This window comes from Anoplophora glabripennis, unplaced genomic scaffold (assembly GCF_000390285.2).
Source record: "Anoplophora glabripennis isolate ALB-LARVAE unplaced genomic scaffold, Agla_2.0 scaffold522, whole genome shotgun sequence".
Lineage (NCBI taxonomy): Eukaryota > Metazoa > Arthropoda > Insecta > Coleoptera > Cerambycidae > Anoplophora > Anoplophora glabripennis.
Window position 1 is genome coordinate 200,876 of NW_019416807.1, and position 22,020 is coordinate 222,895.

Genomic DNA, 22,020 nt, shown 5'->3' on the forward strand with positions numbered 1-22,020 from the left:
TTTATCCCAAAAATGCTTTTCTGCTGAGATTTTTGGAGATTTCCATAGTTTGACTAACCCTGTATGAGTATTTAAATATTTTCGCTTTTTGTAAGTTACATTATAGAATAAATATGTAACATTCTCCGTTTTACTCACGAAATTATGAAATACAAACTAATCGAGTAATTGCAAACATAACAGAAATATCCAAAATAAAAAAAAAGAAAAATCAAAAGTACGAATATTTCTGATTTGTTTTCCAGCTGCAGTCATTTAAAAATGAAATGTATGTAAATATAAAATTTGTACATTGTCACAGCCACATTTTAAATTTATATATAGTTATATAAAATAAAACAAATGATAAAAGGCAAAGGAAAGTTGATTAAATAAATAAAAATCCGTTTTTGTGTCTAAACTAGTTTTTATGTCTAATGCATACATTCTTCTTTTTCTTCTTCTGTTGTCCTCTTCTTTCTTCTTTTCCTTCTGAAGCTAGCTTAAATATAAAAGAAAACTTTTTTTTTTACTAACACATAAGATAATAGATATCCATACATTATATATTGAACTTATCTATTAGCACACGTTAAATGTACTAGTTTTACAATACACAAAGATGCTAATTAGTGTCGGGAGCGGTGGCTGTCCTCTCCTCTTCGGTCCCGTTCTCTGTCACGGTCGCTCTCTCGTCGTCCAGACTCACGTTCGCGTTCGCGATATCTGTCTTCATAGTAACGCGACTTCGGGGGTACATCTCCAGCGGCGTCCACTGGATCAGCAGGAGATTTGTTTCTTGATCTTGATACACGTGACCTAAATTACAATAGGAAATTGATATATGCAAAAATACTAATACATATTGTCTATTTAAATGTCTACATGGGCGTATGCGAAAACAAAAAAAATGTGAGAATGGCAGAACTTAAAAGGTAATTTAAAAATTATGCAATTTTCTGTTTTAAGTTATAAATAGACCAGGCAAGTTAGACAATAAATCAGAAAATTTTTTCTGATTAACCAATCGAGTTGTGGTTTTAAGCATTGTCTTCGGAAATATATCAGGAAAAAAGTCTATCATTACACTTTGGGGCTGGATCGAAACTGCATTGCGGATGCATAAACTGCATCTTGGAGTGCATCAATTTTTCCGAATTTTCTAAAAATGGTAAAAATTGACTAAAAGTTGTAGAAATTTGTGTGCACGGGTTTTCGGTGTCGGAGATTCCGAATCTGACCCTGAAAAATATGCCCGACAGCCCTGGGGCCCCCCAGGGGGGCAAGGGGGGGCTTCTGTAAAACATCGAATAGCGTTATTTTTTGAAAATTTGGTCGGCCATCTTGGATCCGCCGTCTTGAATTTTGCATAATTGATCTTGGATCCGTGATCAGTGATCCCGAAAATCAAATTTGGCGAGAATCTGTTACCCGACCCCAAAAACCCCCGAGTGGGGATTTAGAAGGCAATTACTCAGCTATTCGATGTTTTACAAAAGCCCCCCCTTGCCCCCTGGGGGGGGGTCAGGGCTGTCGGGCATATTTTTCAGGGTCAGATTCGGAATCTCCGACCCCGAAAACCCGTGCACACAAATGTCTACAACTCTTAGTCAATTTTTACCATTTTTATAAAATTCAGAAAAATTTTGATGCACTCCAAGATGCAGTTTATGCACCCGCAATGCAGTTTCGATCCAGCCCCAATGTGTAATAGATGGACTCTTTTCCTGATATTTTTCCAAAGACAATGTCGAAAACCGCAACTCGATCGGTTCATCAGAAAAAAAATTCCGTATTCTGGGTGATTTTGGTCTAACTTGCCTGGACTAAAGGAAACGAGTCCACTGCTATGCTCCTTGGACTCTCGCATATTTACTTATACGAGTACTGAACAAAAAAAATTAAATGATATAAAATGTCAGTCTTTTCATGTTTTTGTTGTACAAATGTGTCAAAAATCATAATAAATCATATAACTCATCCATTTGCACCATTTTGATGTATTTTTTATCATATGAAATTAGACATACTAATTTCAGAATGACAATGTTTCATTAAATATGAACAGTAATTCCTTATTTACACTGATTTACAAATTATATGGAAAATGAGAAAATTCAAATCCGCCTAAAATACATATTGTAATAATGGTTACCAATACATAAGTGCGAAAAAATTAATTAGGTAATTCCTTGTTGAAAATTAAGGTATGACTTTTAAGTAAAAAAAAAATGTGCGGCCTATCAAATAGAGACAAAATTTTCATTTTTAAATTTGTCTTTGAATTGCAGGAAATAACACATTAAATTATGTACAATTTTTCTACCACCGAAAAGGTATTTACTAGGTATTTTCTTGATCTTCCCTATTGAAAGTACTAATGACTGTGGACACCAACACAAAATTAGAACACCTTTGGAAAAAGCAGAACATTTCATTGAAGAACTGAACACCAGAAAAATTTATAACCCTTTCACATATGAGTCCAGGTTCTTTTACCTCGTGGTTTTCAGTAATGTCTTTCTGGAAAAAATCATCAAAAATCTTGAATTTTTGGCATAGATCATGGTTTTTTAAGAGAATCGATAATTATAATAAATACAAGCGTACAGAAGAAAATCCTCATGCCATACCCAAATTTCATAATCAACATCTGGATGTGTGTGGAGTTCTTGAAGATCACTTAATTGCCCCACTATTTCTGCCACCTAGATTGAATAGAAATATAGGTACTCACTTTCTCGAAGAAGTACTTCCAGTACTTGTTGAGAATGTATGTTTACATAACAGAGTTTAATTTTGGTATATGCCTGATGAGGTTCGTTATAGAAAGAGAACAACCCATCAGATTTGGTCTCCTCAAACACCCGATTTCAACTTTATTGATTTTTGTAAATGATGTCATTTAAAGAGTTTAATAAACATGACTCATGTCCAAGATATTCAAGAATTGATGAACCACATTATTGAATCACATGGTAATTCAAAATTTTCTCCAAAAATTTTTAACTGGACACGTGGATCAATGACTTGGCATAATACCACAGTAGCGTAGTCGGTCGAGCATGCGGTGGTAAGCATTTCTCGGCTAGACTTCCTATTGTGGTCCTGGGTGGTAGTCAGCGATTTTCAATTTAGCCCCCTTCCGCACAGCCTTTGGCTTTGAGGGGTTGTCTCATTTCTGTGGTGTATTTTATGTTTATGTTTAACAATTATATGGTTTTTCGTTTATAATTAAGGTTTCTTGTAATTTATTGTGACCAACCCATACCGACGAAAAAAGTTATGGAAGAAATTACTTGTGACTCAAGGGGAAAATCAAGAAATGGACCCGTAAATGTATTTTGGTAATAGGAAAAGTGTACATAATTTCATTGTTGTAATTCTCAATATTTAAAGAAAAAAAAGACCTAAATTCTTCTCCCCCCTTAAGATCGATAAATCCTCGGGGAGGTAATAGAGATATTTTTTTAAATGAAAGAGCTGCCTTAATTTTCAACAAGGAATCACCTCCGGCATTTTTTCGCTTTCTTTTATTTACACCCTAAATATCTGTAGAGATAACTTAAAAAGGCATGTTCAAATACAAAGTTGTAGTGTAAAGACATCGACAATAAAAACATGACAATATTATGGCTAAGGTGTAAACAAATCATATACGAAAATAATAAAAAATCACTTAGTAAATTGTAAAACGGAAATGCTCTTATAAATTTTAATAACGATTTCTAAATGAACAGCCACAGTGTGATAATCATGTGAAAATTATAACCAACCCCATTTCTTTCATTATTTCTAGAGATGTCAAAAAAGTGTGGAAATAAAAATTATAGAAAATTTATCAAGCTCCTTAATATCTATCTAGGTTGCAAGATCAATTGGATTATATTACAGGTAACATAAGTTTTTATATAGAACATGACGAATATTTTTATATACTTGTTTGAAACAATATATGATCACGTAATATAGGAAGAAATTATCATTTGATACAGAATCAAATATTTGTCTATTGCACACTTTTAGATATATCTTCCTCACTATTACAGATCAATTTAGCATTTCTCATATCACTGAAATAAGTAAACTAAATATTTTGTTCAAAATGATACAGTATTAAAAATATAAATACACTTCACAAATAATTTCCTCTCCTATGAAATTAGATCATAAAGATAATAAATAATATTTCGATTTATTGCAGATTGTGAATTTCATTATATATTCCTTGTTGCAAAATGAGAACGGTCATAAATTACCAAATTTAAATTTCGTAAATTTTTATAAATACATAAATATTAACTTAAAAATTAATATCAGTTACAGAAAAGCATTGAAACCAAAAGCCATTTCAATATTTTGTAATGGGATATAAATGTCTGTTATATACTTTGCCAGACTTTAATGATAGATTCTACGTCGCAAGTCAATAGAAAAAGTTCCTATAAACATGTCTCCAGAAATGCTTCATTATCACATTCATTCTTCAGTGTAAAAATTAAAAAAAAAATAATTAAAATATCTATTAAGAAGCTTGATTTAGATTGATGATACTATCGATTTAACTAATTATAGGCAAAAATTTTTTGACTCGCTACACAAATCTGTTAACCAGTGTGGAGATATACTGGGAAACATCATTATTAAGAACATTCGATGCCACTGAATATTTTGGATATTGGATAAGTGCATTTATTTTTTGGTTAGTATTTCTAAAAAAAAGATTTTTCAAAGATATAGTAAAGGGTATAAGTAAAAAAAATCATTGAATTTGCTGAAATATAGTAATCCCAAAAAAATTTAAATTGCTACACCAGCTATTATTTTAGTATTTAAAATTACATTTCCAACAAAAACTTTCTAATTATTTAACGTGAAAAGAATATTTTGGAGTTTTGCAACTTATTCAACAGCCGACTCATTTTTAAAATTAACCAAAAAATTATGTTTTTTGAATAACATATTTTTTCTGTTGGAATTACTAAATATCCACTTCACAAATTATTCAGTGGTTCTGAAATTTTAGGGTTTTTAGTGACAATGTTTTCAGTATCTCCACCCAAGTTTTTATTAATCTGTCAAGTATATGAAGAGATATTTAAATAAATAAAATAATATTTATTTTACATTACAAAACCCCTTAATCTTGAAAATTAATCATTTCCCAACATGTTTATAAGAATTTCTTTATTGTCGATAAAGTATGGTAAAGCATACCATTAGCTGATTAGCAAAATAATACGATAACATATTGTGACAATAATATACAACAAAAATAAATTAACCCCTCGATTAACCCTTAACAACATTGTGTTAAATATTGGTATAAATTATAGTACTTCTATGGATAACATTACATTCCAATAAATTTGTTTAAATAAAACAAAAACGGCTAGTACAATTATTTTCCCTAATCCCTCTATTAGATCAAAATACCATTTGCGTTACTTTGTTACAACTTCATCAATATTATTTAAAACCGACTATGAAAAATCAAAAACCTACCTAAGAAACAAGATTAAAGCAATTAAAAATTTTCTTTTACAACACTCATCATTTTCATTGTTCACCATTATTATTAAAATTTCCTTTATTAATGATTTGTGGCAAAAATTGGAAATACAAAAAATTTTTATTGCAAAATTATAAACTATTTTTTTTAAATTTTGAAAATCATCACTTGTGTAAATCACTTGTACTGCACTTTGTACTATTTTGTTGTTAGAAAAAATTAATAGAAATATATTTATTGTAGTTTAAAGGCATTGTGAAAATACAAATAAACTACTAATGGGGTATATACCACCTTTTTAGATATTAACAGAAAATGAAATAATCCATCAAAAAATTTGCCCTGTATTGTTATTATTGTATGAAATCAATATTTTACTAGAAAATAAAAAAATATAAAATTAAAACGAATTCAGAATAATCTATGTACCTACTAATTACCCCTCATTAGTTTTATCGGATTATAAACCTCCGCTTTTAAAAAATATAATTTTGTTTCAAAATAAACATGAAAATAAATATGTTGTATCCCACATAGTAAGGGTTAAGTTAACATTAGCGATGTGATAGTCACACTTGACTGTGATTAGTTTTAAGTTAATTTTAACAAAAATTAAAAAAATAATAATTATACGATTTATTTAAATATTTCGTTTTTGCTTCAATTATTATTACTTGTACATTTTAATTAGCATAAAAAATAAAAATTAACTTTTTTTTTCATTATGACAGTGAGATGTTTTTCTCCTGAAAATATTTCACAATGTGGGAGACATCATATTAAATAGAACAAGAATGTGTGTTTCCATGAAACTTTGAGATTATTATTTTTTGTATGGTATATGTATGATTTTAAATGCAGTCACTTAAACCTATAATTTTTATAAATTTCACATTCAATTAGAACAATGGTTTCCAAACTTTTTGAAGAAGTGAACCCCCCTCAGACAAATTTGCACTGTAATGTTTAGCAGTCCTAAAACCTTAAGGGTGTAAGTTTGTTCAATTTGAAATGACATCTTTGTACATTTTTCAAAAAAAAACTCAATTATTACTATCAAAGATGGGTTATAATTCCATTTTTAAAAAGTCGTACCCAATTTGCAGAAATTCTAACTAATTTAAAGATTTTTTTTTTTTGAGATACATAACTGGGAAAAGATAAAATACTAGATTGCAAACACAGAACCTATACATTTAAATAAGTTTCTAGAAAACACAGCATGTTTATTTTTCATGATTTTTCAAACATAAAATAGATGCATGTTAATATATTTTTTATTCAACTTTCGACCCCTTGCTACCTCTTTTATGTCACTTAGGGGGTCGCTCCCACATTTTGAAAACCACAGTGCTAGAGTGTACTTAAGGTGTATCATTAAAATTAATAAAAGCAAAAGGTTTTATGCCAAACAAAATAATATAAAATTTTAAGTAAGCAAAAAATATTTGTGCACAATTACATAAAAATTATATTTGTATTTGATAATAGGCACATACTGAAACACAATCATACGGACACACTGAAAACACCATAAAAGTTAACTTTTTACAATCACAGTCTATTGAATATATTTTTAAATATTTTACTGCAATTCTAGATGTATAAGTAATATAAAAAATGTGCTTTACATCAAATTTATTTAACTTTCTTTCTTTATAGTTTGAAAATAAAAAAATATGACATTTCAAATTCAAATAAAAATTAAATCTATATGAGTCTGACACAAAGTAACTGGAATAAAAGTATCATTAAACGGTTTCAATGTGTTCAAAAATACATATAAATCAAGAGTAGGTAAACTAAAATAGTTTAATTTTATACAATGAAACAGAAGTAATTAGGAAGTAGGAAGATAAGTGAAATATAGTTTTATGCTGTTATACTCTTTTATTTGGACGGTTGGATATTTGGGAGATGAAAGGGTGATAAATGAACAAATTGATTATTTATATTCAATACACGAAAGAATAATCCTACGAGTATTCCATTCAAAAGCAATTTACTTCAATTTCATAACGTGGAATTTTTTACACAGAAATTTTTTTTAAATCAATGAGATGGAGTTTTAAATTAGTGTAACAACAAAAGAAATAATGATACATTAACAACCACCGCCATTTTTTTAATTCCCTTTCATACAAATTGTGTGGGTTAAGCAACTTAGAACATTTTTAGTGAAATTTTCCAGCATAAATCCCTATTCTTATTTCAGTTAATCTGACCTTTAACGATATCCAACAAGCATTTGCTCAATTACAGGTAAGGAAAAAATATTTTAATAAAATATCAGTGATTTTCCTGTAAACTGTTGAGACAAAGATAAGAAATGCACACATTGACATATGATAGTTGTTTTTCAAACAAAATTGCCAGAGCTCATTCCTTATGCAATTTTAATAAATCCTTCTGAACAGGTTTTCTCATAAATCGAACAAATAAATTAAAAAGTAAATTATAAATTAAAAAAATACTTATTTAAATTGAAATTAAACAGATTGAAGGACTTTAGTTGACGGTGTTTTGTTTATGTTACTTTTACTAATAATAATAATAATTACTATTAAAATGAAATTACTAACAAAGCAACAATTACTGTCTTTGTTAAAAATTTTTTCCTTCTTATACCAACTTCTTTTCCAATTGGGTCTCTATTCAAATGTCATGAAAGGGCTAGCTTTTATGTATAAAAAAAATCATTTAATCCTCCAGAAAGACCTTGTATACAGGATGAATCTCAAATTTGTACATATTTTAACTACGGGTATAATTCGTGACATAAATGTATTTAGTAAATCATTTTTAATCCATCTATCCACACGTACATTTTGAGATCCACTGTCCACGTGGAACCTCATTTACCTCAATATGGAAACCTATAGATGGTGTTATTTCAAAAGAATGCAGTTTTATGGATTTTTTTCAAAAATTTTAAATGCAATGCTACAGTTTTCTTCACATGAAGGAATTCAGCACAAAAAATTGATGAATATAGTACAAATTTAAAATTTCTAACGAAAGTGTTGTTTATTTATTGGCACTATTTATCCAAGTTAGGTTATTTCACATTTTCTTAAAAAAGTGAAATAGCAGGATAAATAGGTTATTTTGAAGAGCATAGAAATACTTACATTTTGATGTCAAAAAGGGTTCGATATCTTTTGTTGTTATCAAGTTATTCGCAAATTAGTAAGCAAAAAAATAAATAATGAATTGAGGAACACGACGATAACGAAGACATTTAATTATTTTTAATTGTCAGTGTTACCAGAAACAACTACTCCGTGGGCTATATGTCCCTACCGGCATTGAATTATACTCGCAACACCTAGTGCAACAGCTAGGATCGTTGGTCAGTTTAACCCACCAGGCACAGATCGGAAATAAGTCCGAAACCGGTCTGTGCCTGGTGGGTTAAACTGACGAATGATCCTAACTGTTGCACTAGGTGTTGCGGTAGGGGCATATAGCCATATTCAATGCTGGTAGGGGCATACAGCCCTCGCAGTTGTTTCTCGCAACACTCACAATTAAAACATTGTCTTCGCCCTCTGTGGGTGGCAGTTGTGCAACAAGTACCTGCAATATAGCAGGTCGCTTCCTACTGTAGCCATTTGAATGGCATAGTTGGAAGTCAGCACGACAGATGGAGCCATTTGCGCTCCCGCGTACGAAGGCATTTAATTACCAAAACAAAATGCATTTACAAAAGAACCAGCCTAAGCCCACGCAAATGAGTGAGTCAATAACAATCTTGAAAATAATAACAAAAACAATAACAAACACATATTGATATTATGTAAAGAACAATTAAATTTTAATAAAAGTAAAGATGTTTATAAATGCTCACAATTATTTTCAATACAGGTATTTAACCTTCACTGCGTATCAAGTTTAGATTGATTAAAATATTAAATTTCGTTATACACACAATTTTTATTCTTATTGAAATCTCCAAAAATGCACCGTTATTGAGAAAAACATAATTGACTGTTCTAGTCAATCAGCTCATTTATTACTGGTCATCCTGTACATTAAGAAAGATAAGCTAGTTGACTTTGGGACAGTCGATTGTTTTCCGCAAAAAGAAATTATATTTTCTGTGATTTGAAGAATACGTTTTTGTGTATGATGAAATTAGTAGATGGTGAAAAATATACTTGTACCAAATATCAACATAATACAATGCTTTTTGAATAAATTTTGAAAAAATAAAAAATATAAAATATGGTTACAATTTCATTCATGCCAAAAACAAGACGATAGGCCCACAGTTCAAGAGAAAAATCACCTAACTTTTTATGCTCTAACACCCTTATCAATTTTTTGCAGTCATTTCAGAAACATCCTGTATATGTACGCATTTAAGATTCAACCTGTATTTCATTACTCTAACACCTGCCATAGCACCATATCATAGTTAATACATTTCTCAATCTCCGATTTTCCATCATACTCACTCGATTCATCTTCAAATTGATTCAAATAAATTTATACTCACGTGTCCTCCGGCTCTCTCTCCCTGTAGTCCCGTTCACGTTCTCGCTCCGCCCGTTCTCCTCTGCTTCTAGACCTATCCCTCTCCCTGTCGCGTTCCCTGTAACTATCCGCGTAGTATCTATCGCGATCGCGATCCCTATCCCTATCACGTTCGCGCTCTCTATCCCTGCTCCTATCGCGGTATCGGGAGGACGACCTTTCCCGTCTGGCTCTCCTGTGTGATCTATCTCTCGACCTGGACCTGTCTCTCCTGCCCGAGCTGTAGCTCTTATCCTCGACGCCTCTGAGGGTGTCCTGTAATGAGCTGATCAGGATCTTGCAACGGTCGTCGTTTGCGACTTTCGACTGTTTAATCAGAGAGATAGCAGTGACGAGCGTTTCTATGGCGCTAGCGTACTCTCCCGCAGCGGCATCCGAAACCGCTCTGCCGATGGCAGAGGAGGAAACGGTTCTGTTCCTCGACATTATGTCTTCGAATTCCTGTTCGCTCAAAGGAGGCATGTCGGGTCTGTGATCTGGCGGGGGACCTCCGTACGGAGCGGGCGGCATGTTGCTTGGAGGGCCGTATCCGTGGGGAGGACCATGAGGAGGGACAGCGGCGGGGCCCATGGGAGGGCCGTGCGGAGGTCCATGCGGCGGTCCATGTGGGGGACCTTGCGGAGGACCCTGAGGCGGCATAACTGAAAATAAAGAAGGTTAGGACATGGAAAAAGGGCAAAATAAATGGTTGGTGTATTGACAATATATTTTTTAACATGTACACTGTGGTACTGAGTATATGCGTTATACAGGGTGTTCGGCAAGTACCTACTAATCCATAGAGATTGTATAGAAGTCAAAATAGCACAGCCACTATAATTTTTTACATAATGATCCCCCAATCCTCACAAAAGTAACTAAGAACTTAAGTTTTGGGTTTGAACTTTAAAACCACCTTGGATATTTTGATGTTCCGACATAGTGTATTAAAGATAAGGTTCAATGGTTTGACGTTTCACTATTAGAAAGTTCATTGATTTCGATAAAATTAACGGTTTTCGAGATAAATCAGTTTCAAAAAATTTATTTTTTCTGGCAAATTGTTTCATGTACTTCGTTTTTATTTCAGTAATTTTTCCTATGTTCCCAGCATGCATGATATAATCCAAAATTGTTAAAAATCTGATTACAATTTTATTATTCTCAGCAATAGTTTTATTCTGGCATTTACAAACATTGAATAAATTAGTTCTTTTGGATGACCCCACAGAAAAACGTCTAATATATTAAGACGAGCGACCTAGGAGTCCATAAACATGGTTACCTCAATCTTTCATTTCGTGTTCTCCAAGTTCCCGTTTTGGATCATAGGTGCTTATAGTAGATCGTATTTGATGCAAAGTAGAGCAAAAAGTTGTCGGTCTTTTATCAAAGGAAAATCGTGTCATCATTTTTAGGAGACGTAAGATGAACCATTTCAAATTTATAATGAAATTGAATGTAAAATCTGAAATACCACCGCATACGCACTGTGTTCTGATAGTAGCTGTAGTCACCAAGGTGCATCGAATGTACGAAGTGGTTGGTTATACATCAAATATAGCTCCAAAAAACAAGTAAATAACAGTGGCGCATACAGAGGTAAAATGTAGTACATATTATGTGGAATTTAAAAAACATTGGATTTATAATAAATTACATATAAAATAAATACTTTATAAGAATAAAGGAATTTTTGTTGGAACAAGGGTGCCAGACATGAACTGATCCCTGTCCCTTCATAATGTATAAAGAAATTATTCAATTTCTAAAACCCTTAAAAGCGTACTGCAATGGATCCCTAGACAGGCAATGATTTATTACTTTGTACTGAATATGATCCTCCTATAGTACGTATTTCAAATTTAGTAGTGCTGGTTAAAATTGCATCCTATTGATTACTAAAGGCCTTTGAAGTAAGTATTAACCTACTAAACAATACAATCAATATGTGGTGCACAGTACCACATGTAGCTCATTTTTAACACTTGCCTGTAATATTTAACTTGTTTGTCTTAAACTATTTCTAAAGCTTTTGAACAGGAAATTTACAAAATAATTTGTAAAAAAATTGAAGTTGATGTCCTTGACCTATTCATTTTATTAAAATAAATGAAGAGTACCTTTTTTAAAGAAAAATCTTCAGAGTAACTAAATGCAATATTTTCAGTTTGATAGTATGACAGTTGTCAAAATTTAATTTGTGGCTAGTGCTTTTCAGGATACTTTGTAAAAGAGCGGTTTTAACAACAAATTATAGACACTTATTTGCAATTCACCACATCAAAATTTTATCATAATATGGTGGTTCCAAAGTTCCAAGAATACTAAAAAAAAAAAATTGTAGGGAGTAGTAATCTTATTTTGAACTCTCATATATGCTCCCAGGAGATTAATAGATACTAATTGTACACTGTGTACCTATATCCACAGTTAATATGACACATTTTGATTAAAATCACTAACTTTTACATAAAAAATCATGACTGTCAAAAAAACTGTTCGGGACATTAATATAATTCAAAATCAAATAATTTTTCCTATAATGCAGGAATCCGTAAAAGAAATCAATGATTGGTTTTTATTAAAAATGGACAAACTTAATGACTTCATTTTCTTAAACAATTAAAAAATATGTACAATGTTGTAATATATGATGGCAACTCGCTGAAGGATGTGACTGGATGCCATTTTTAAATTTAAAACTATGTTTTATTATCTTTATACAGTATAGACTCTTTAAACCGAATATCCACTAATCCAGCCCGACGACCAGACGTATGCCCATTTCAATGGTCCGAACAAAACTCTTTAATTCAAACAAAATTCGGTTTAACGTATATAGTTCGGATTATAAAGTCAGACTACATAACAAAAAGTAACCGCTAAAAATGTAATTCCCCGGCAGCCTCGGAGAAACCCTTTTATGCGAGTCGGAACCTTTCTCGATTAGATCTTTTTAGTTGAAATATTATTGCCGTGCAAACATGTAGATATTTATACGACATATTTTACGATAATGTTTGGTTTTATTGTTATTTTTTGCCTTATTATATTATATGTATGTACATAAACAAATTTACATATGTACATATTTACTATCCACATCCAGTAATCCGAACATATCGGTAATTCGAACTTATCTCTTTAAGCCCGTGTTTTAATTAGTTCGGATTAAAGAGTCTCTACACTGTATTTCCATCTTCATCGAAAAACAATGTTTGAAAGTGTTTTTCATTTTATAAAATGTTTTTTACTTTTATCATGCTTTTTTATATTCTATTAAATTTTGTTCTAAGTAATTTCACACTGAAATGTTGACTTTGTCCATTTTTAGAAAAGAAACATCAATGAAAGTATCATTTTGATAGAAATTGGTCACTGATACATACTAAGCTATAAGAAAAAAATAAAATATACCGCGACTACATACAATTTGTAAAAACTAAAATTGATCTATAAATAACAAAAGTGCTGAGCAAACTGTGCTCTCCCATTAATATATGACAAATATCTAGCATTAAAGGATAAATCATGACTTCCATAAATCATTTAATACAAAATACGAGGAGACCCAAAAATAACCGGACGATAGTCGCTGCGCACAGCTCTGGTGGTTCGGGCTTCTCCTGCTAAAAATGGGTGTTACGTAACTCCTCTCAAGTCAGTCTGCCAATTGGCATCTCTTGAGACGGTTCTTCCCTGCCCATGAGACAATTATTTCGACCTCTTCAATTTTTTAAAATGGTTAATATTCGAGTACAACGTGCGACATTGAACTTTTGTTTTCTACTCGGTAAATGTACATCGGACACCACTGATAAGTTGTCTACAGCTTATAAAGAACATGCCTTGAAGAGTATGAGTGGCATTCGTGATTCAAACGTGGCTACATATCGATCAGACATTCAACACCCAGGTCAATCTTCCACGTACAGAACTGATGAAAACATGGATTTGCGTGATTGTGTACACAATAGAAAGCGTACTATTGATGTACTTACTAAATTATCTGGTCTTTCGTAGAGCTCAGCGTAATGCATTTTAGCCGAAATTTCGAGTGTTTGAGGAGGTTGCGCGAGTGTTCCGTGAAACAGTCCAATCTGTGGAGTGGGGTGTTCTTCCACCATGACAATGGTTCAGCCATCTCCGTGCGAGATTTTTTGGCAAAAAAACACCACCCCGTTTCCTCACCCACCCTACTCACGTGATCTGGCACCCTCTCATTTTTTTTTGGTTCTCTCGGATGAAAAGGGAGCTTAAGGAGGTTCGATACCAAAAGAAAAATGGTAAGAATGTTTTTAAAGCAATTGAAATCTGTTAATAAATATGCAAACTGACTTGTGTAAAAATATCAGATCGATTGACAACGTAGTTTTTTTGAAAAATGATTTTAAAAATTATGCTCTTTTACACAGGCTCTTATGGGAGTTGGGAAAAAACTTTAATCAAACGTGAATATTGCTCTTAAAAATGGTTAGGATCGGAAAAATAAAATTGTAATTAAAGAATTAAATATTACTAAACATTTTAAAACAATAAAAATATGCACTTACAATGTAATTATTGAGATAATGGAATGAATATATACTGTTTTGACAAATTTGAACAAACATCTGATCCAATGAACGGAAATATGGCAACACTGTACGCTGTATTTAATGCTTCGACTGATGCGTTATACGTATTTGAATAGCTCGATTATAGATTATAAAATTATTCCAGTCGAAAATATATGTAGTAATAATTAATATTAAATAAACTGTTCGTGATCTACAGCAATATACTAGCAATTTGAAACAAAAATTGAAAGGATCTCTTTGCAAAACGAACAGTATATATGTTATGTCATAATCTTCAATTTGACAAGTCGACGTCTCACTATCATACACTGAACTTCTTGATAGTTATCATATGGATTCTCGGTTTGCACATTTTATTTTATTCTCATCAATCCACATTCTGTTTTACACTCATTTTATATTACTTTTCAGTCATTACTTTTCCTTTGTACCTTGGTTGTCCATTCATGTTTACGGAATTCGCGCAAAGTTGACAGTAATGACAGTTGACACAACTTTTACCACCACGCCATGGCAATGTTGCCAGATTTCATCCATAATTTTCCAAGCTCGTAATGAATAAATAGACGCTTTTATTCAAATAAAAAGTGAACTGACGCGTATTAAACACGAAAAAAATATGCAAGCTAATATGTGTTGTATAAATTTCATTCTAAATAGCATATTTAGTTCGCTGAAATTAATTTATGTAAAGTTGGTACTGCAACAAGACTCCCGTGTATATACATAGGCATACTCTCCCCACCGCCCGCCCCGGAAGAGGTGTATCGAACGCCCTTAAAGGGAAACATATTGCAGACATTCTAGAGGTGAAAAGAAAATCGAAGATGGCATTACAAGGCATTAGAAAAAACGAGTACGAAAGGAGTTTGTCGCAGTGGGAGAAATGCCCTACTCACCTGATCTGGCACCCTGTCATTTTTTTTTGGTTCTCTCGGATGAAAAGGAAGCTTAAAGGGAAACGTATTGCAGACACTCTAAAGGTGAAAAGAAAATCGAAGACAGCATTACAAGGCATTGGAAAAAACGAGTACGAAAGGAGTTTGTCAAAGTGGAAGAAATGTTTGAACCAGTGTATTATTAATGGAGAGTACTTCGAAGATGACTAATGTTTGTACCCAGAAAAAATAAATTCTGTATTCTTTTATTCTTTAAAAATGGTGTTATTTCTGGATCCCCCCTTGTATGAGCAAGTGAGGAATAAAGGATATCTTTTTCAAAATCATAAATATTTTCCATTCCATAAAAATAATGTAACTGTTTTTTATTTGCCTTTAATAGAAATCATGATTTTAACCCTTCGTGAATTGCATTTTTGTATTTTGCTATGGATTTTTAATAACATTCTTAAGGAATTCAAAGCCATTCATGACTGTCAAAGAGAGCCAAAAAAAATAATTTAGTTACAATTTCTGTAGATAGAGAATGTCAAAGGAATTTTATTGACAAAGTATGATAAAAGACATATTATGCACTGTATCATACTACACATTTAAAAAATCACCGAGACAGATCAATTTTAACATTACTAATAAGATCAATATTTATTTCTGCTTTTTCATTTTTCTATATCGAGTAAAAATTACTCTAAAAAAAGAAAAAACAAATCCGAATTTACAAACACCCTGTTATATCTTTTCCATTAAATTAGAAAGTCATTGAAAGCAGTACCCGCAGTGAACATGTTAAATTATAGCATGAAAAAAAATAACCATAAATACCAGGCCCTGGCCCTTGCATGTGCTGCATCGGTGGTGGAGGACCTCCCCCTTGCTGAAAGAATGCCGGATTAACATGAGGCGCTGGTCCTTGCGGAGGACCTTGTGGCGGACCACCTGGCGGACCCATAGGTGGAGGTCCTCTAGGGCCCATATTTGGTCCTTGCATATGAGGAGGTCCCTGAGGGAACCCTTGCTGCATTGGGGGCCTGTTCCAGTCAGGCCTCATGGCGCCAGGTGGAGGGCCCTGAGTTGGCATGCCCCTTGGGGGGCCCTGGTTTTGTGGAGGGCCTTGGAATTGCTGAGATACATCGAATAAGCATTAATATAGGGTGTCACGCTTAAATGTGATACAAGCCTGTAGCTTCTTTGTTTTTTGACTGATTTCAAAATTCTTTTTTTTAGAATGTAGGATAAAAAAACTGCTGAATGAGAATACGTAATCTGTTTTTTGGAAAAAAAATCGCTAATACTAATGAGCTGTTTTTATGTCAAGAAAACACGTCCTAGTTGGCCATGAACGCATTAATAAAAACAGCAGTATCACAGTTAGATAGTTTTTTACCCTACATTCCCAAATAAAAATTTTTGAAATCGGCCAAAAAATAAAGAAGTTACAAGCTTGTATCATATTTAAGCATGGCACCCTGTATATTTGAAATTATTACACTGCTTATTTTTTTTTGTGAAACGAACAACAGATGCTTAAATTATCAATCCTGTGATAATTTAATCATCTTATATTTAGATATAAAGGGAGTTTTTAAATGAAGTAGCAAAAATGGTATCACTGAATGTAGAGCTAAAAATAAGAGGATTGATGTAAAAATACCTTATATGAAAGTTGCACCCCTGAGGCGACATACCCTCTTAAAGGAGGGGATTGAAATTCACATTTAAATTTTTTTCTTTAACGTCAGGAATGCTAGAGACACGAAACTTGGTATGAGCATCCTACTAATAAAGAGACAACTTTTTAATATTTTTTCGATCATTGGCATATTTTATAAAGGAGTGAAATAGTCAACCACATTGCAATATTTTATTAGAAATTTTTTATATAAACCAAACAAATATTTATCGGAAGACCTATTTATTGCGCAACTTTTTTACTTTTTTTATAATTTTTCGATAAAGCCGATAGTTTCCTAGTAAAAAAATTAGATGTGTCATCGTTCACTAAAGGGGTAATTGCGAAAATTTGTAAAAACAATAAATTGTTATTTATCATATTAATAAATTGACACTTTCTGTCAATAAGCTGGTAATTTAATAATAACATTAAGAATAATTTGCTATTAATTAATGAAAAATGTTTGATAACTTATGACTATGGGACATGTATTAGGTAAAGTTATTTATCTGAAATAAAATTTAATACAAACGAAAAACAAGAAATGCAAAATTAAATTTAAAGAATATTCTCGAAATAATTTCCATTTTGCTGCAAGCATAACCTAATACGTCTGTTGAAGTTATAACGCACTCGCACAAACAGTTCTTGGTTATTGCGAAGGTCATCTGCTGCCTGAAATATTCTTAAGCGTAGTTCTTCTAAGGAGGCAACAGGAGTGGCATAAACAATACTTTTTATGTGTCCCCACAAAAAGAAATCCATAGGCGTTAGGTCAGGTGAACGTGCAGGCCAACAAACAGGGGCATCACGACCACGACCAATCCAGCGATTCGGGTAATTTAAATTTAACCATTCTCTAACGGCAAGTGTACTATGTGCAGGCGCCCCATCGTGCATATACCACATCACCTGACGTGTAGCGAGGGGTACATCCTCAAGTAATGTTGGAAGATTTTCGTTCAAAAATCTAAGATACTCGGCCGCTCCAAGCCTGTGTGGAAGAATAAAAGGACCTACTAGAGTATTTCCTACAATTCCCATCCAAACGTTTAAACTGAAATTATGTTGACATCTTGAAACAAATATTTCATGAGTATTTTCTTCCGACCATGAATGAACATTATGAAGGTTTACTGCACCTACTCTAGGAAAATTTGCTTCATCGGTGAAAAGTATATTCATTAGGAAATTTAAGTCATGCCTGGAAATATTAATGTACCATTGACAAAAATCCACGCGGTTAGGTAAATCAGGGTCATTCAATTCTTGCACGGGTTGATGGTGAAAAGGGTATAAAAGATTTTCATGAACTACATTCCACACAGGACTGTGAGAAACTTGCAGTTGCCTGGACACCAGTCTTGTGCTTGTATCACAGTCTTGTTCTAGATGTTCCAGTATAGCTTCCTCAGTTTCAACAGTTCGGCCATTATGCCTTCTTCCGGCACCCTCATGATTGGGCTGAATTTTACCAGTTTCACAAAGCCTTCTTTCCACCGAGGCCAATGGTTGTCTATGAGGAATCGGTCGGTTTGGATATCTTTGTCGACATATTCGTCATTGGTATAAATATAATTTGCCATAATTATTCTGATAATAAATTAATCAATTGGTACTAATTTCTTGTTATCAGAAAGTGCCAATTTATTAATACGATAAATAACAATTTATTTGTTGACATCCGCCTACTTTATTTTTACAAATTTTCGCAATTACCCCTTTAGCGAACGATGACGCCTCTAATTTTTTTAATAGAAAACTATCGGTTTTATAGAAAATTTACAAGAGGTAAAAATGTTGCGCAATAAATCAGTCTTCCCAATATTTTTAAATAATTTGCTTCATATAAAAAATTTCTAATAAAATATTGCAATGGGGTTGTCTCCATTAAAAAATATGCCAATGATCGAAAAAATATTGAAAAGTTGTCTCTTTATTAGTAGGATGCTCATTCCAAGTTTAGTGTCTCTAGCACTCTTCGTTAAAGAAAAAAATTAAAATTTTACATCAATCCTCTTATTTTTTAGCTCTACATTCACTGGTACCATTTTTGCTACTTCATTTAAAAACACCCTGTAGATATATGTATTGGTACCTTTTTCTTTGAAGATTTTTATTTTTTTTTTAATTTTTGTGCCATAACTTTTATAAGCTGTAAGTATACACTATAAACTGGTGTGACTTTGAAAATGTTACTCACCATTGGTGGTCTCGGCGGTCCCTGAGGTCCTGGCGGAGGTCCACCCGGCCGCATAGCCATATTTGGTCCGGGGCCATTTGGTCTCGGACCGTTCCACTGAGGGTTTCCTTGGAACCGAGGGGGCTGTTGATTCATATTGGGAGGAGCGTTAAAACCTGGAGGTCCTTGCATTCTCGGGCCACCCTGCATACCAGGAGGCATGGGTCTCATAGGTTGATTCATGGGCATCCGACCAGCATAATTCTGCATAGGACCTGAGTGAACATTATTATTAGGATGGCTAGGATGTTGGGGTCGAGAATTGGAATTATTTGTAGGAGAAGGACGGGTTTTAGACTGACTTTCAAAGTTACTGAGAGCCTGTTTGGTTGGAGGGGTGACAACGGGACTCTGGCCATTTATTTCCTTTTTCGGCAGTAATTCTAAGCATAGCCTCATGCTGGCTTCCGAGCCCAAGGAGATAACACAAAAGCCTTTTGACTGACCATTGGCACGATGCTCAAAGAATTTTACCTCGTGAAAATCATTCACACCAATATCGTGAACTGCATTTGCAATATCTTGATCGGTAGTCCACTGAAATGTGTAAAAACATGGTTTTTAAATTTATTATAGCCAGAATTTAGCAAAGCCTCATAATCTTTTTATTCACAGATTGTATTTATGAATTTAAACCATTCCCACAAATTATATGTGACATTAAAAAAAATGAGAAATCGCGAAAGAAACTATACTCGAAACTATAACAAGGTCATACGTAAATAATGTACTAATTTTGTTAAAACATAACCTAATGAAAAGGGAAAAAATATATATATGTACTGTAAGTTTTAGGAAATGCTTTAATACAAATATATCAAACTATAATGTGCAAACTGTGCTATAAACATTTAGGATAAGGTATTCTTTACTCACCCATGTCAAATTGCCTACATAAAGTTGGTGCCTTCTACCAGAAGAACTGATATTATTTACTATTGTAATTTGAGCCGAGAAATTATTTGTGTTCGCTTCTTCAGTTCCAGTAGACGCAGGTTGATTTGATTCAGCAGGTTCTGCATTGTTGGAAGCTGCTGGTGCCGCAATAACATCATCATATAAATCAACATTATCTCCGCCAAAATCGTCCTAAAACAGTAAAATAAAATTGGTAAACCAAGAAAGCAATGTAGTAATTAGACGCCACCACTGCTTCCACCGGTGAAGAAAAACCAGTTCTTAACTGCATTTTGTAATATCACTCCCTATATATAGTTTTGATTTATTGACAATTAAAAAAGCAAACTAATAAAATATTTTAAAAGTCTTACTTACTTGTGCAAAGTCTTGATCTATATCATCCGCATATAAATCTATATCGTTATCCGCCATTTTACAGACGCGACATACGTAAAATGAAAACGCAATACACAGCGCAACACAACTTTACCGTACACACAATTTCCCCTCTTCACTCTTGTATTAGTGCAATTTTAGTATTTAGTGACATTAGTTAGTTCCTAGTTTGTATCAGTTCTCAGTGGTCTTCGAAGCAGTACTGACAACTAACGAACTACAAAATCACAAGAGTGAGGCGTGTACAAATTTAACTTCCAGTCACGAACAATAAAATGAGTGCACTAAGAGCGTGTGTAGTGTAGAAATTATAGTGCAAATAAAAATTAATAAATAATAAAGAGGAAGTTCTAGCGATGCGTATAACTGCCGGCAAATTTCCATATCATTAAGCCTGTATCAGACAATGCAATTTAGTTGCAGTGACTAAATTGCGGGTATTTTGTTGCGGGGATAAAATTGCATGCTTATTTATTATCACATAATTCTAATTCATGCAATTCAGTTGCCGAGACAGAATTGCATAGTCTGATAAGAAAAATTTCATGGATTCTATCGCAGCAACCAAATTCCTGCAACAAAATTGCACTCTACGAGAGGCCAATCCCGGCCAAGGTAGAAGAAATCCTTGTCCGAAGGGACCCAAACTACCCTCCCTAGATTATAAAAGTCTACCATCCACGAAAAATAGAAAATAAGAAAGATTGGCGCGGAAAATATAACATTTTCGACTGTTTCGAAAATATGCGCCGACGTTCTTTACGAAGCTCTCAACCGACCGCAAATAGCAGTGCTCCCCCGCCATAGCAGATGACACTAAAGGTAGCCATACACGTACAGGATACCTCATGGAAAAAGTCTCCGGGATTTCCTTGAGGATTTCCTCAGCTGAAGCGTTGTCCACACACACAGAGAGGATTTCCTGAAGGATATCCTTCAGGAAATCGATTTGGAATTTTCTCCGGGCGAACACAGTAGTCAGTTCTGTTTCTCGTGGTTTCGCATATACAGTGTAGGAAAGTACCGATGGTCTATCAGAAGTTACGTGAGAGCGATAAAGTAAGCCATAGAAATCCAGAAAATAATGTGAAAATATAAATGAAAATAATCCTAGAAAATAATGAAGGCGTCTAATAGTCAACGCCCATTTCGCCCTTCCACAAATAAGAAGTGGATCTTATTTGTGGAAGGGCGAAACGGACGGTGACTATGAGAGGCCTTCATTATAGCCATCCTTCTCTATCGCATGGATTTCTATGGCTTACTTTATCGCTCTCACGTAACTTCAGATAGACCATCGGTACTTTCCTACCCTGTAT

General features: G+C 33.2%; 1 protein-coding gene across 2 annotated transcripts; it reads right to left on the reverse strand.

Annotated features, from left to right (window-relative positions):
* Positions 1 to 527: 527 nt before the first annotated feature.
* On the reverse strand, positions 528 to 20,806 carry LOC108911867 (cleavage and polyadenylation specificity factor subunit CG7185). Of its 2 annotated transcripts, none has more exons than XM_018716928.2 (6): positions 20,681 to 20,806; positions 20,282 to 20,494; positions 19,367 to 19,942; positions 16,314 to 16,611; positions 9,993 to 10,671; positions 528 to 798 (listed from the first exon to the last, which is right to left on the reverse strand). In XM_018716928.2, the coding sequence occupies exons 1-6, from the start codon at positions 20,735 to 20,737 to the stop codon at positions 609 to 611; spliced, it is 2,013 nt and encodes a 670-aa protein (XP_018572444.1). In that variant the 5' UTR covers positions 20,738 to 20,806; the 3' UTR covers positions 528 to 608. The 2 variants fall into 2 exon arrangements, with proteins under 2 accessions (XP_018572444.1, XP_018572443.1); XM_018716927.2 differs by having other exon boundaries at positions 16,305 to 16,611.
* Positions 20,807 to 22,020: the final 1,214 nt, after the last annotated feature.